Source organism: Hypanus sabinus, chromosome 20 (assembly GCF_030144855.1).
Source record: "Hypanus sabinus isolate sHypSab1 chromosome 20, sHypSab1.hap1, whole genome shotgun sequence".
In the NCBI taxonomy this organism is placed as follows: domain Eukaryota; kingdom Metazoa; phylum Chordata; class Chondrichthyes; order Myliobatiformes; family Dasyatidae; genus Hypanus; species Hypanus sabinus.
In genome coordinates, this window is record NC_082725.1 from 62,619,947 (window position 1) to 62,636,403 (window position 16,457).

General features: G+C 38.1%; 1 protein-coding gene across 3 annotated transcripts in view; it reads right to left on the bottom strand.

Annotated features, from left to right (window-relative positions):
• Positions 1-3,030: 3,030 nt before the first annotated feature.
• topbp1 (DNA topoisomerase II binding protein 1) overlaps positions 3,031-16,457 on the bottom strand; it is a 128,134-nt gene continuing 114,707 nt past the window's right edge. For all 3 annotated transcript variants that reach the window (XM_059945629.1, XM_059945628.1, XM_059945630.1), the window contains exons 24-28: positions 12,399-12,562; positions 11,543-11,683; positions 10,240-10,332; positions 7,573-7,734; positions 3,031-3,426 (exon numbers count right to left, since the gene is read on the bottom strand). In XM_059945629.1, coding sequence (XP_059801612.1) covers positions 3,313-3,426; positions 7,573-7,734; positions 10,240-10,332; positions 11,543-11,683; positions 12,399-12,562 — 674 coding nt within the window. In that variant the 3' untranslated portion in view covers positions 3,031-3,312. The remainder of the gene's footprint in view (positions 3,427-7,572; positions 7,735-10,239; positions 10,333-11,542; positions 11,684-12,398; positions 12,563-16,457) is intronic.

A 16,457-nucleotide genomic window follows, 5' to 3' on the forward strand; every position in this document is an offset into this window, starting at 1 on the left:
AAATGTTCCTTTTGAACCGACTAACAACTCTCTCACAAATTTTGGCACAAAGGGGTGAGCCACGACCCACCCTTGCTTGCAAAGACTGAGCCTTTGATGGACGCTACATTTACACCCAGCCATGATACCTCACCTCCTACCAATTAGCCTGCTTAATGTGGAGTCTTCCAAACTGGTGATACTTGAATATTCTGTGCACTTTTCAATCTTATTTTAACTCTGTCCCAACTTTTGTTGAGTGTGGTGCAGCCATCAAATTCTAAATTTGTGTATATTTACAAAATACAATTAAGTTGGTCAGTATAACTATTGAAATTCTTTTCTTTGTACTTTTGTCAGTTAAATAAAGGTTCACATATCACAGATTATTGTTTTTATTGCATTTTGGAAAATATCCCAACTTTTCTGGAAGTGGGGTTTCTATATATATATATATATATATATATAAACTGTGTCTGAGGTTCTCTTTACTCATTACTGTTGAAGACTGATATTCTGACCATATGTACTTTGCATTTACCCAGCCTCTTCATAAATCTACCTGTGAACTGTCTCTTCGGCAGTAGAGGGAGAGAGTACGGGGAATTCGTAATGTATGCACAAGCAAAAGTGCTTTGCATCATTTTGGGAAGCTGGAGGGGAGGATGCGGGGGGGTTGGAGAGGCAGGAAAGAGGTGGTGAAATGGCAGCCAGGTCCACCAGCTCTGTGATATTAACTCAGATCACTTACTTTACCACACTTCTGAGCTTCTCATAATTCCAATAACATTCTATTTCACTAAGGTCCAACATTAATGATATTATATTGACCCACACTGAACTTTGCTGGCTAGATTTGCCTACTTGTTTGAGCAACATTTGCTCCTATTGACATTGTCTGTATTGTAATTTAAATCTCCAGATTCGGAAAACCAGAAGCCCCATTGCAGGTGCCTGGCCAACCAGCAGTCACAACCAACTGGACATAGCATTTATATTCTTTGGGAGCTCCACTATCTCCATTGAGGAGGAGCTTAGGAGAACGATGGCGCCTAATGGCAACTCCTTTGCTTGGATCTTTGCACACTGCTCTATTTCTATCTTTAATATCTCTATTTTCCCCTTTCAGAGCTCTTTTGAAGACCCTGACTTGGAATTACACGTTGACTTCAGTTCTTTGCGGGAATGGGACCCGCTCTCAAGGTCTCACAACTGGTCGCTATTTGATATGCCAAGGACGTGGCCTAGAAGATTAGCATGCCTTCAGGATTCTGAGACTCTGGAGTCGGGCGGACTTGAAGTCGCTGCCGCCACAGGAAACTGGTGTGTCGTGGGAGACGGAAGATCGAAAGCTGCTGGCTGTGTGCCCAAAGACTCGAGTTCTTTGGGCACAGAGCACGGAAGAAGTGACGCAACAGACTTTTAACATCATAAATCAGCCAGTTGTTTGTTATGTCTCCCCTCTCACTGTGAAACAGGGACACCTCTTTTTCTCTTATTAGGGGGAGAGGGAGAGACTGTGGTATGTCGAATTACTGGGTGAACAAACAGTCTTCAGGGTACTGCAAGTCTGTGTCTTCTGTCATTCATTCTTTGGGGCATTCCACTATTTTCGTGGATGTTTGTGAATAAAAAGAATTTCAGGATGTATATTTTATACATTTCTCTGACATTAAGTGTGCATTTGAAACCTTTGATCTCTAATCCGTCAATAGGAATACTCTAGTACCATAAGTGGAACTTACTGAAAGTTTCAAGAGGAGCATCGATATTCAGCCAAGTCATCCAACAGGTAATTCTAGGAACAACTGCTGGCCCCTTATTGCTGGATACATGATATAATTGAACGAGTGGCTTATTGCTCAGCGATTTGCCACCTTCCAAATGTCCAACACGTACCTCACAACAGGTCACTGCTTGGAAAACTTCCACCTTATAGGCTGGTATTTGTGCAAATAAGTAAAAAGATAGAACTTTTGGCCTAATATTTTAAAATTGGTGTACATGTGACCAAGCTCCCATTTTCTCCCAAATAACTGACATATCCCTGCCATGTCCACTTTCCACTTTCTAGGGTTTGAACACAATCCACACAAGATGACTCAAATGTCAATAGCCTGCAGAAAGCAGTACTTGATATCAACAGGGAGCAAGCATATTGTTGATCAGTATATGGTTAACTTGCTCAACACACATCAGAGTCCTCTAAGTATTCACTGGGACTGCAACTTTTAGAGAGCAGCAAGCATTTTTGGACATTCTCCAATCTATCATCAACAAAGTTAGACAATGAACAATGTTATGCACATAGTTCCCCTACACACCCACACTGATTCTCACCTATTAGCACTTAAGTACCCAAATGTTCAACTGTCCCAGCAACAGATTTTGTACCAACCATATATTTTCCCTTTTACACAAGTAGATAATTCACAGGTCCTTAAAATTTTATGCTGCCTTCTGCCTATCTTGGTCATTTCTGACATCAGATTACTCAAAAGTAAGTTTATATCTACTTGGAACTAATTATGTTCAGAATTAGAACTACATTTTCAATTCCGTCAAAACTACTAATGGAGAATCAGCCTCTGTTCACTACACTGTAAAGTAGATGATCACAGTGTGTATCATCTCACACCCCAGCTGGGGAATGTATTTTGATAAGAGTATAAACAGTTTGTCCATGAAGCAGATGCTTAAGCTACTCAAGAGCCTATAAGTAAGCAATGTTGGCGTTGAATGTTTCATGTAATCTTGATAAGACATGGGGCAATAGCAAGTGGCAATTTAAAAGCCTTGGATGTATAACTGTTGCTACAATAAAAGAGTTGGATGCATTTAGTACACTTTTTGTTATGGATAACTGGGTTTTCTGCACAGCTGTTACTGTTTAGTACAGATGAACCCTCAAATTATTAAAAATTATGGAACCTAATAAAAAAGAAATATTAATTATTCAACATTTATCAAATTTACTTTTCACTTAGATGATTTTTGGCTCTTTAGCACTTTATCACCACAGAGACATTAAAAGATAATTCAGTCAGCAACCAAAGTTTTCTAGGCAAATATATTTAAAATACAAACAAAAATGTAAATGAATAACTACTTGTGCAGTAAATATCAAATGGCCTTGGCAGTAAATTTTAGGAAGAATATTTGTTTTTAGTTTTCCAACATTTACCCCATTAGCAGCTGGAATTAAGGTGCCCGATGGTGGAAATCCATTCCATGCCATTTAGCCACCGTCAGGAACATTCACCTGATCTCAGATGCAATTGTGGCTCGGCTGTGCAATATCTGTAAAGTTTATCAATAAAGGGGAATAGTCCTTCACGTTTTTCTACTCCTTTTTGGATCAATGTGGTCGTCAGACAACTTCCGTTTCCGAGCTCCACTGCCTGTTCCATCAGTAAGGTAGTAATTCTCGATTAGAGGGGGGCGCTCCTGGAAAGAAAAAGAGAAATATACAACTGACTTATCTTGAACATCAGTGGTAGCTCCCAACAACAACCCCTCAAACATGTCTGTTATTTTTTATGTCAGACTGTCAATATTCAGTTATTACTATTTACGTGCAGGCTGATTAAATCACGAAATAAATAATTTATAGTTTACATCTAATTAACATATATGCCTCAGATAGCAATAATTATGACTCCAGAATAAAAGAGATGTAGTGTTTGAGCTGTGATCTTGTGTAAATTCCTGTCAAAAACCAAGCTCTAAAGGCTGAATCAATTTCGTTGTTTTTACCTTCCATCACAAATAATTCACACAACCAGCTGCAACTCCCACCTCACTATCAAAAGACAGACCCAGCTTAAACCCATTGGTCAGATCCCAGTTCCAAGCCCATTTGATTCACTTTGTGTGATTTCAAGAAATGATTGAGAACACAGTGTATAGCAAAAGCGTACCAGATCAGGCCAGAACCAGAAAAGAACATTAAAACACTGCTGAATATCAGATTTTTAAAGAAGCTTTAGAATAGAAATATGACACATTGAATCTGGAATCAGAGTCTGGTGAAGTTTAGGATGTAGAACTTTGCCAAAATGACCTAAACTTAAAAGGTTAAGTTAAGGTTTAAGCAAACTGCTGGAGGAACTCAATGGGTCAGGCAGCATTTGTTGGATACAATGATACCCAAATGAAGGGTCTCAAAAATACAAAGTTCAAAGTAAAATATCAAAGTACATATACAGTTGCAAGAAAAAGTTTGTGAACGCTTTGCAGTTACCTGGTTTTCTGCATTAATTACTCATAAAATACGGTCTGCTCTTCATCTAAGTCACAATAATAGGCAAACACAATCTGTCTAAACTAATACAAACAAAGTATATCCATGTACAGTTGCAAGAAAAAAAGCTTGTGAACCCTTTGCAATTACCTGCAGTAATTACTTGTAAAATGTTGTTTGATCTTCATCTAAGTCACAATAATAGACAAACACAATCTGTCTAAATTAGTTACACACAAACAACTGTAGTCTTCATATCTTTATTGAACACATTGTTTAATCATTCACAGTCCAGGATGGAAAATGTATGTGAACCCTTGTTATTTAGTAACTGGCAGAGCCTCCTTTAGCAGCAATAATCTCCACCAAATTTTCACGTGGCCACTGATTAGACTTGCACAATGGCAAGGATGAATTTTAATCCATTCCTCCATACAAAACTGCTTCAGTTCATCAATACTTCTGGCATCTTGCATGAACAGCCCTCTTCAGGTCATGCCACAGCATCTCAATTGGGTTACGGTCTGGGCTCTGACTTGGCCATTCCAAAACATTAATTTTCTTCTTCTTAAAACATTGTTATTGATTTACTCGTGTTTCAGATCATTGTCCTATTGCACCAACTTTATTAAGCTTCAGATGATGAGCTGCTACTCGACATTCTCCTGTAAAATGCCTGATATAATTTTGAATTAATTGCTCCCTCAATGATTGCATGCTGTTCAGGCCCTGAAGCAGCAAAGCAGCCCCAAACCATGATGTCCCTTCCACCATGGTATACAGTTGGACTGAGGTTTTGGTGTTGGTGGGCAGTGCCCTCTTTCCTCCAAATGTAGCAGTGCACACTTCTGCCAAAAAGTTCAATTTTTGTCTTTTTCCCTGGAGAACAGTAGTTTCTTCCATGAAAACCATTCTTGTTTGGTGCTTTTCTTATACTGGACACATGAACAGAGACTTCAGCAAGTTCTAGAGTTTCCTGCAGGTCTTTGCTGTTACCCTTGAGTTCTTTTTCCCCTCCTTCAGCATTGCACTTTGTGCTCTTGGTGTGATCTTTGCAGGATGCCCACTCCTATGGAGAGTAGCACAATTTCTCTTAATGTGGATGATTGAAATGCTTTTGTAGCTTTTTCCAGCTTCATGCATCTCTACAATTCTTCTTCTAAGATCCTCCGAAAGCTGTTTTGATTGAGGAATAGTGCATATAAACAGATCTTTCTTGAGAAGAGCAGGTTCTGTCAGTAACCTGAGTTGGTGTGTCTTTTTGAAAAGGCAGGGCACTTCTGCAACCCTATCTCATCTCATTGATGGGAACACCTGACTCCAAATAGCTTTTGTAGAAGGCATTACCCCAGAGTTTCACAGAGTTTTGAACCTAGACTGATTGTTTTAATGGTGTACTCAGTATTGATAAGAAGTAGTACAATTGTTTGTATGTTATTAACTTAGGCAGATTATGTTTGTCTTTTACTGTGACTTAAAATGTGGTCTAATCTTCCATCTATGAGTAATTAATGCAAAAAACTAGGTAATTGCAAAGGGGCCATAAACATTTTCTGGCGAGTGTATGTTAGTACACTTGAGACTAATTTTTTGAAGGCATTGATAAGGAAAGAGTAGAAAAGATTTATATGAAGAACCATACTTAAACTGACAAACAGCAATGTGTAAAAGACAAACTGCAAATAAAAAATAATAGGGAACATTGGTTATAAAGAGTCATTGAAAGACTGTAATCATAGAATCTGTTCAGAGTAGTGGTGAATGAAATTATCCACGTCCTTTCAGGAGCCTGATGGTCGTAGCATAATAACTGTTCCTGAACCTAGTGCTGTGGGACTTAGGCTTCTGGACCTCTTATCCAATGATAGTAACAAGATGGCATGGCCTGGATGGTGGAGGTCTTTGACAATAGATGTTGCTTTCTCCTGGCAGTGCTTCAGTGTAAAGGGGCTCAATGGTGGGAAGCAGCCCATATAAAATGCTGGAGTATAAAACATAAGTAAATACAGAATTTTAACAAAGACAAAGGTCTCGCTCAAGTAAGAAATGGATTTGAATTGTGAACAAGGTGGGACATCAGAAACCTGATTGGATAAGGACTAACCAATCAGGATGGACGGACTACAGGTGGGTATAAATACCACTTGACTAGACATGCCCAGGCATAATTTCTGATGAAGATGGCAGAGTTTACCATCAAAACACTGGGTGTAATTGATACTTGTGCCTGCCTGGAAGCATGAGAAGAGTTTATTTGACATACAATGTCTCTTCTGCCATCATTGATGCTGCCCTCACCTACATCTCTTCCATTTCCTGGACATCTGCCCTTACACCACCTTCTTGCTGTCTTAACAGCGATAGTTCCTTTCAATGGGAGTTCAATAGTGGGGAGGGCTTTGCCTTTGATGGACTGGGCTATATCCACTATTTTCTGCAGCCTTTTCTGTTTCCAGGTATTGGCATTTCCATACCAGGCCATGATACAACTAATTAGAATACTCCCTACTGCACATCTATAGAAGTTTATCAAAGCTTTTGGCGACATGCTGAATCTGCTCAAGCATCTAAGAAAGTAGATGTGCAACTCTACTTTAAGAAGTGAAATTAGAGGACTCCACCAGAACGGTCAACATTCCAATTCCATTTCCAGATGTACCTGACACAGAGAGTTTTTTTTTCACTTCAGATTCTAGTATCTGAAGTGTCTTGCACCTTCACTTGAAAGGTAAGCTGAATTGAATCAGCCAAGGCTCAGCTGGAAGCACTCTCCCTTCCAGGTCAGTATGTGGTGAGTTCAATCCCACTTCTGTGAGATGTGTACAATATCCTAGCTGATGCTCCAGCATGGGAATGATGTATTGCTGTGTATGTTTTCTCCTGGATTAGATGTTAAACCAGGGATGGTAATAGCTCCAGCACTATTACAAAAAAATGAATGTTCTCTTTGGTGACTTTGTCTAGCTCAACCGATTATCTGGTCATTATCACATTGCATTGGCTTTAAAGATATTCGTCGCACCTCTTGCACTACTACACTGACCACACAAGGGGTCCTTAACCTGATTTTTCCCTATGGATGCTGCTCAACATACTGAGTGTTTCCAGCATCTTTCCTTTCTTGCTTCAAAACTGGCTGTAAAGCACCTTCAGACATTATAAAGGCCTTAACTATGTCTGTTTCTTCCTTGTGTGTTAAGTGATTCTTTTTGTATTTAAATATTTAAAAAATAATCAGTGGCAAGATAAATAGAAAGAAAGACTTTTCAAAAGTTTTAGTTTAAATGTTTACAAAATTTGCAGCCTATGCCACACATCATTTTTATGCAGATTAAGAATGTAGGACAAACCTGTATGAGATAGTCTGCAATGTATTCTGGTTTGAGACACAATACATTATGTTCCATGGCCTCAGCCAAGTTCACTCTCAGGTCTTCTGCTTTAAGTTTGCTGAAGTCAGCAAAGAGATGAGTGGCTTCTTTGTATTCAGGAACCAAATGACTCGGAAGGACCTGAAATAAACATTTACATTTATAACAGAGAGCCAAACTAAGACTATTTGCTGCATCCTTCAAACAGAGTTTATGCCAGTGTATTTTGTCTGTTTTACAGACAGAAAGAGGTGATGAATAGTTGGGAAGGAACCTGGTGCGGCAGGGCTGACCTCCTTTGTTTCTCCTGATCTTCCTGGTATCACACTTCAAAAATCAAAAAAAAAGATACCTAACTGAAAATCTGACACACTAAATCCTAGATGGGCACTTGGCTGAAAATACAGTTATAGAGCACAGAACTTAAGCCATTAAGTCCAAAGACCTTGCCTTCCTCCAGTCTAACACTAATCCTAATTTTTATTCTTACCACAATCAATCCAAGTTCAATAATTTCAGGCAACATACTTTCAGCTTTTATCAGAATCAGACAATATTCCTGCAGGTTATCCACCTCTAATATTAATTCAGTTTACTTCTTTCCACAGACTCTGCTTGATGTGTTGGCCATTTCATAAAGCTCTGCTACATTTTTAGAAGTTCAAAAAGGATCTAGTGTGTTCACAGGATTCTCTGTGAATGTGGAGAAGCACATATCAGCCAGAGCAGACACATAGTGGAAACCAGCATCAAGCACAGGAGGTGTATCCATTTGTGGTAGCATAAAAATGCAATCACATAGGATTGACTTTGACAGCACAAAACTACTGTACTTTTGGGACCGCCTGGTAAAGGAAGACACTGAAATAAACCTAGAAGAAAAGAATTTTAACAGACGAAGGTCCCGCTTTAAGTAAGGACTGGAATTCAATTGTAAACAAGGTGGGACAGCGGAAACCCGGTTGAATGAGGGCTAGCCAATCAGGAGGATGGTTGAAGGGTGTATAAATAACAGCAGATTAGGCAAGCCCAGGCATCATCCCTGATGAAGACGGCAGAATCTGTCATTGAAACAGTGTTTAAAATCGATACCTGTACCCAGCTGGAAGTCTGAGAAGAGTTTGTTTGTTTTTATATGTTCTTGAGCTTGTTTCACTGTCTAATTTCCCTTATTAGCATATCAATCAGATAAGCTTCATCAATAATATATAACCATAGGAACCTTATCCCATTTGAAAATCTCTATCCCATCCATCACTTGCAACTTAAAGTCAATTTGTTTTCTCTTTCCCAGTTAGACCTAAAATGTTAAATGTGTGTGTATGTCTCTCTCTCTCTCTCTCCCCCCACAGATGCTATCTGATTGGCTTGGTGCTTCCAGCTTACTTTAGATGTTATACTGTGGTGGCCAGTGCTATCATGTTTGCTGTTGTGTGCTGGGGCAGCAGGCTGAGGGTAGCAGACACCAACAGAATCAACAAACTTATTCGTAAGGTCAGTGATGTTGTGGGGGTGGAATGGGACTCTGACGGAGGTGTCTGAAAAGAGGATGCTGTCCAAGTTGCATGCCATCTTGGACAATGACTCCCATCCACTCCATAATGTACTGGTTAGGCACAGGAGCACATTCAGCCAGAGACTCATTCCACCGAGATGTAACACTGAGTGTCATGGGAAGTCATTCCTGCCTGTGGCCATCAAACTTTACAACTCCTCCCTAGGAGTGTCAGACACCCTCTGCCAATAGGCTGGTCCTGGACTGATTTCCACTTGGCATAATTAACTTATTATTATTTAATTATTTATGGTTTCATATTGTTATATTTCTACACTATTCTTTGGTGCAGCTGTAATGAAACCCAATTTCCCCCGGGATCAATAAAGTCTATGTGTCTGTCTGTATACACATCCTATTAATAAGTAGAGGGCATCAACGGATCAGGAGAAAGGAACCAAGCCAGTAAGCTCCCTTGTGAGTCAGGCAAACTGACCAATCACCAAATGAACAACAACATTAAAAGCTGCAAGGTTAAGAATAAATAATGTGCTTCCTAATTAAGATTTAAAAAATTTTCTTTCACCTGCAGGAACTAAAACTGCCCTGATATCCACAAAGTTAAAAGCTGGGCAACAATGGGGAATAACACTTTAGTTGGAATGTAATTTGAGCAGGGATCAGAATGGTAGAGGTGCAATAAGCTGAATGTGTGTTGAAACCACTTGAGCCAAAAGCCAAAAAGTTACATCAAAAACATTTATATAATAACACACAAAAGTTAACAATTATATCATTAAAATGTTCAGTGCTTCTAAAGGAAGAGTGTTTCCCAAATAATATTATGATTAGAATCTGATCGATTATTATTTTGTTTTCTACTTCTGTTGGAGGATGAAAGCTTTATAAATGTCTTTGTTTTGTGTTTTAATTTTTTCTTCATTCCTGGAGCTAACCAAGTAGCAAATTAGCTCCAGCAATGATTAGATATTTTAAGTGCAACTATTGTGCTTATTTTTGCTGCTCAAAACTTGCAGCTGATTTTAATTGCCCTGGAAAGTGTAGAATGCAAGCTGCTGAAATCCCCAGAGACAATGTACACACAGGCAATGCAAGACGTTTGGAATCATAATTTGTGTAAAGGAACTGACCTTGGCTCCACCAGAAAGCAAAAGCCTCCTGAAACCTGCCTCCTTGGTGTGATCAAAATTTAAAATAACTGTCCAGCCACTGAATGCACCAATCTGCAGAGATAAGACAAGTTAAATGAGATCACAAAAGATGTACACTGACGAAACTGGTCACTTGGCTAAACACACCACTCCATATCCGTGCTCTACTTGTGCCTCCTCTAGCTTTCTACTTTCAATTCTATCAACAGGACTCTCCACTCCTTTCCCCAGTGTCCAGTCTCCCCATAAATACACCTGTGCTGGCTCCTTCCAAAATTCCCCATGAGAGTAAGTTCCATGTTCTCCCTACTCTACGGACGGCAGAGGAGATTCTATCAAAATCTCGTCTAGATTTCCTGGTAACTCTCTGATCATCTTACATTGATGGTTTTACTTTCTCTCTTCTGCACAAGCAGAAAGGAAAATAAGCAGCTTTGAAGGAAAATAACCTCATTCTCTTCAGCTTTTCCCATCTATAAACTTACACATCTGATATCATTCTTGGGAGCATCTTCTCCAGTGCCTCTACATCGTTTTTGCAGAGATGATACCAAAAGTGCAAGAGTGTATATAATATTTTATGTAAGGATAAACAGACTGGCTCTCATTTCAGTTACTTGCAAGGCAGTTGTTGGACATCATGCCTCAATGTATGCTAACTCTTCACCTTCAGAGGCATGGTAGTAACCATGTGAAGTCTCACTCTTGCTTTCAAACCTGTAGGCCATTTCACCTTTTAAGGTCACTGGGGACCTGAGTCACCCCAACCATAATCTATTCCAGCTACTACCATCCAGGAAACAATACCACAGCATAAAAGCCAGGACCAACAGGCTCTGGGACAGTTTCTTCTACCAAGCCATCAGACTGATGAACTCACACTAATTTGAGTGTATTTCAATGTTACATTGACTGTTCTATTTATTATAAAATTTTATCAATTACTATGATTGCACATTTAGATGGAGACGTAACATAAAGGTTTTTACTCATGTATGTGAATGATGTAAGAAATAAAGTCAATCCAATTCATTCAAATTCTTTCATTCAGTCTGGTTCGTTAACAATAAAACAAACATTCAAAAAGGAAATTTCATAAACTTCTTCATCATACAAAAAATTACAGTCCTTGTTGAACTTTATACCCAGTCTGTGCTGTGTGTCTGGAATGTCTAACATTCGGCTGTCTACTTGCCAAGGCAATGTTGTCCATACACCTGATGTCTGCCCAATGGAGTTTCCTGTAAACTGCAGAAGTATGGCCAATTTATGATTACAGTACCTCAGCACTATCACTCTTTTGTCTTAGCACTTCCAGTTTCTTTCTCCATCGCATAGCAGCTACTGCAAGTTTTTTCTGTTGTAGACTAATTCCAGGAAGCACATCAAGGATGAAACTACTGCCCCATTCATAGTTTTCCTCCTGGAAAAGATGAGGAATCATGAGCTGCACTGAAACATCTGTTTGTCTCTCCACTGATACCACCTGATGTGCTTAATATTTAGAACATTTTCTGTTTTCCTTTTGGACTTTTAGAGTCTTACTAATTAAGGTAATTTAGACCCCACAATCAGATCAAGGAAAGATAATTATTCAGCAAAAGAATCCCTTGATATGAATGAAGAGAGAGTACATTACAATTAATTTTTGTTACATATACGCCTCGACCTTCGAAAGAACATCAAGCGGAAACACAAATTAAAAGGCTGCTTCTCATTAGTTCCAATGGTTACATTCCAAAGTTCAAAAAACCTCAGACATAAAAATCTGAATGCTTTAAAATATCAATACGTATCCAAAATAAAAAAATAACTATACCAACAATTAAATAACAAACAAATGTCAAACAAAATTCTCTCAGAATCAAAAGCAAACGTTAAACATAAAGTCTACCTACTGTAGTTATGATCTGATCTATCAACAGAATGCTAGCACTGTTGCAAGCTGTACACAGAAGCAGAACATTAACAGGAAAGACGTCTCAGTGTTAGGGCAAAGTACACCTTGGAACTGTAATCTCTTTCATATGGCTTCAGTATAACTTTAACTAGTGGCATGTACAAAAGAATTAGAAGTAAAAACCTCAAAAATAAGTTTATTATCTGAATGAGACAAATGCTTGAGATGGATACATAACCTGGATAAATCTGGCAGCAGCTCTGCATGCTTCTAAGTAGGATCGATGAAGAACCCATTTCCCAGCTGCCATAGAAGCCAAATATTTTTCATTGCGCAACGGTTGTCCAACAATGATGTGTGTACAGGATGGATCAAAACACTGTCTGTCAAGTACCACTGCACCTAAAAACAAGCAAAAATCCACACTTTCCTTGAGTCACTGCATTTGAACACTTATTCACTGTTAATGATTGGGAGGTTCATCTTATGCCGCAGAAACCCAGCATCCTTAAATGTGCATAAGCATAATTAAAGCATAATTAATCTTAATTAAGCATAAGCATAATTAATCTGATTAAAGGTCAATGACCTAAAAAGTTAGCTCTATTTCTCTCTCCATAGATGCTGCCTAGCCTATTGAGTATTGCCACCACATTTTCAGCCAAAGTTGTGCTGTCGTATGCATGAGTACATCCATACACAAGTCAATGAGAAACTTGCTTGCAGCGGCATTATACCCACACTGTATCAAATAAGCAGCATTCACAAGAAAAACACAAGTTAAACATAAACCATACAAAATCTTTCCCAGAAAGAACACAATTAGAACAAAGAAGGTCAATCAGTGTAAAGTAATCACAATATTGCTAAATTACAATGATTAAGGTTTGCCAGTTGGCTCAAGAACTGAATATTGCAGGGAAGTAGTTATTATAAAGCTGGGGGGGGGGGGGGGGTGACACCTCAGACTTCTGTATTTCTTGCTCGATGGTAGCTGTCCAAAGGTGTTATGGCTAGGTCGGTGGGGATCTTTGATGACAGAAGCTGCTTTCTTGAAGAAGCGACCTCTGTACATACTACCAATGGTGAGGACAGATGTGTCTGTGTGTTCCTGTGTAGTACTGAGCACCCAAGGTATTGTGATTTTAGAAGATTCAGTACAAATTGGATTTACCATTACCACAGATTTATAAGAGATCACATTTGGCTCTTTCAGAACTAACCTGGGAACCTATTGCTCTCCCTGTAAATCATCTATCACATGCCCATCCAATTCCCCATTAAAAGTCCCATTAACTATTTCTGTGAATCTTTCAGTAGTTTCAGACTGTAACCACTGCATCGAAAGACTATTTCACATTGCCAGTGTGGCTTTTGTCCTTCATTTTGAATCTGTGTCTCCTGGTCCTTGATGGAACAGGCCCTCTCTCTCTTTACCTCACCCTAGCCAGCTGCATCTTGTGCACCTGCACCAAACTTCTACTCTCTCCTTAGAATCATAGAATAAAGCAACATGGACACAGATTCTTCAGCATGCTGAACAATATGCCAGTCTAAGCTAGCCTCATTTGATCCATAGCCTTGTAACCCTCCTCGTTTCACAAGAACCAGCCCAGCTGCTCAAATCCAAAACTGTAGCTGAAATCCCTCATCCCCGGAACCATTCCATTAAACCTTCACTGCATTCCATTTAGCATCTTTATGTTACTTCAGACTTAAATTTGAATAAACAGATGACAACTTTTACTTTAAAGTTTGATAGTGCAATATTTCCCCTAGTTCTGAGTAATCCTTTAATTATTTATTAATGGAGCTCTTTAGTAGATGTGCCACTAGTGCAATACTGAATATATGGCAACCAATTTACACACAGCAAGCTCCCGCAGAACAACAATGTGAAAATGATGTGATTGGTTTAGAGATAAACATTGTCCAGGACACGAGCCAGAACTTCTTTGCTCCACATCCAAATAATACTATTGAATCCTTTAAATCTACCTACAAGATAAAGCCCCCGAACAAAGGCAGTACCCTCTTCATATGACAGTGGAGCATCAGCCTTTCCCCCTTAATCTTTAATTCCCATATTATGCAAAAATCTAAATACACTATTTAATGAGGCAGCCTCTACTGCTTCCTTGGACAGAGAATTCCACAGATTCACTACTCTGACATTTCTTTCTCATCTCCACCTTCTCCCCCAAACCTTGAGGAGATCAGAACCAGATGTAGTCTCACCGGTACCCTGTACAGTTGCAGCATAAACTCCGCTTTTAAATTCAATCTGGCTAGCAATGAAGGTCAATATTCCATTTGCCTTCTTGATAACCCATTACACTTGAAAACCAACATTTTGCGGTTCATGCAACAGTACTCCAGGCCCTCTACACAACAGCATACTGTGATATTTCACCATTTAGGCAGCATCTATAGGGAGAAGCGCTGTTGATGTTTCGGGTCGAGACCCTTCGTCAGGACGAAGATGCTGCCTAGCCTGCTGTGTTCTACCAGCATTTTGTGTGTGTTGACTATTAATTAGTTATTCCTTTTCCTTTCTTTTTCAATATTTTTATTGATTTCTTACATAAAAGAATACAGTGTACAGTAGGATATATAATATATATTGATTACAATATATTGGAATCACAAATATAGTTTCACTACCCCATATCCTTATAAATTAAATTTAAACATAATATTGAAGAGATAATTTTATTATACAAAAAATCTAAACCCACTACCAGAAAAAAAACAGCTGTTTGGTTAAAAAAAAAGGAAAAAATCCTTATCATATAGTAAAACATTATTAGTCAACATCTGTGCTTAATAGCAAATCAAAGATTTTCAAAATAATTCAAAAGGTCCCCACATTAAAAAATCTTGTTTAGGTTCAGAAATTGAACAGCAAATCTTCTCTAAATTTAAGCAAGATATAACATCATGTTACCAATGAGTATGAGTAGGCACGAGTGGCATCCTCCCACTTGAGCAACAATGCCCTCCTGGCTATAAGAGAAATAAAGGCCAAAATGTGCAAATCATGTGTCTCCAAAATAATATAATTTCCTCCAACAATACCAAATAAAACAGTCAAAGGATTAGGTTTAAAATTTACTTTAAAAAGCACCGAAAAAGTTTGGAATACATCCTTCCAATATTTTTCAAGACTCGGACAAGTCCAAAACATATGAATTAGTGAAGCTTCTCCTATTGTTACATCTATCACAATAGGGAGATATATCAGAATAAAAATGAGACAGCCTACCTTTAGTCATGTGGGCCCTATGAATCACTTTAAATTGTAGAAGGAATGACAGGCACATAACGATGAGGTATTAACCAATTTAAAAATTTCATTCCAAGTATCCTCAGAAATTGGAATCTGTAAATCTTGTTCCCAGACATTTTTAATTTTGTCTAAAGGAATATTTCTCATTTCCAACAACATACCAAAAATATTAGATATAGATCCATTATGGAAGGGTTTCAAATTAAAAATTATATCAAGTAAATTCTTATCTGGACTTTTAGGAAATGTGTGTACTTGAGAACGCAGAAAGTCTCTAATTTGTAAATATCGAAAAAAGTGGGTTTTGGGTAGGTTATACTTAGCTGACAGTTGTTCGAATGAAGAGAGACTATCTCCAACAAACAAATCCTGAAAACATTTAATACCCAATCTATTCCACTCTTTAAAAATTGCATCAGTCATAGAAGGTTTAAACAAATTTAGAAAAAAAAGGACTTGAAAGTGAAAAACTCAATAAACCAAAGTATTTTCTAAATTGTACCCAAATCATCAAAGTGTGTTTAACTATAAAATTATCAGTTAAATTAAAGATAAAGAAATTGAGGATCCAAGAAGAGAAATGATAAAACATTTCTTAACAGAATTAGCTTCGAAAGAAACCCAGACCGGACAGTCCTCTTGATTAATATAATATAGCTAAAGTCTACGATTCTGTATATCGACAGCCCAGTAATAAAACCTAAAATTGGATAAGGCTAAACCTCCATACTTTTTAGCTTTTTGAAGATGAGCTTTATTTAATTGAGAAATTTAATTTTCCCATATATAAGAAGATATAATAGAATCCAGAGAATCAAAAAGGATTTAGGAATAAAAACAGGTACGGCCTGAAATAAATATAAAAATTCAGGTAAAATATTCATTTTAATAGAATTAATTCAGTCAATCAACGATAAAGAGAGGGGTGACCAATTTGATAGTGCCTTCTTAACATAATTCAGAAGTGTAAAAAATTTTCTTTAAAAAGGAATTTATAATTCCTGGTAA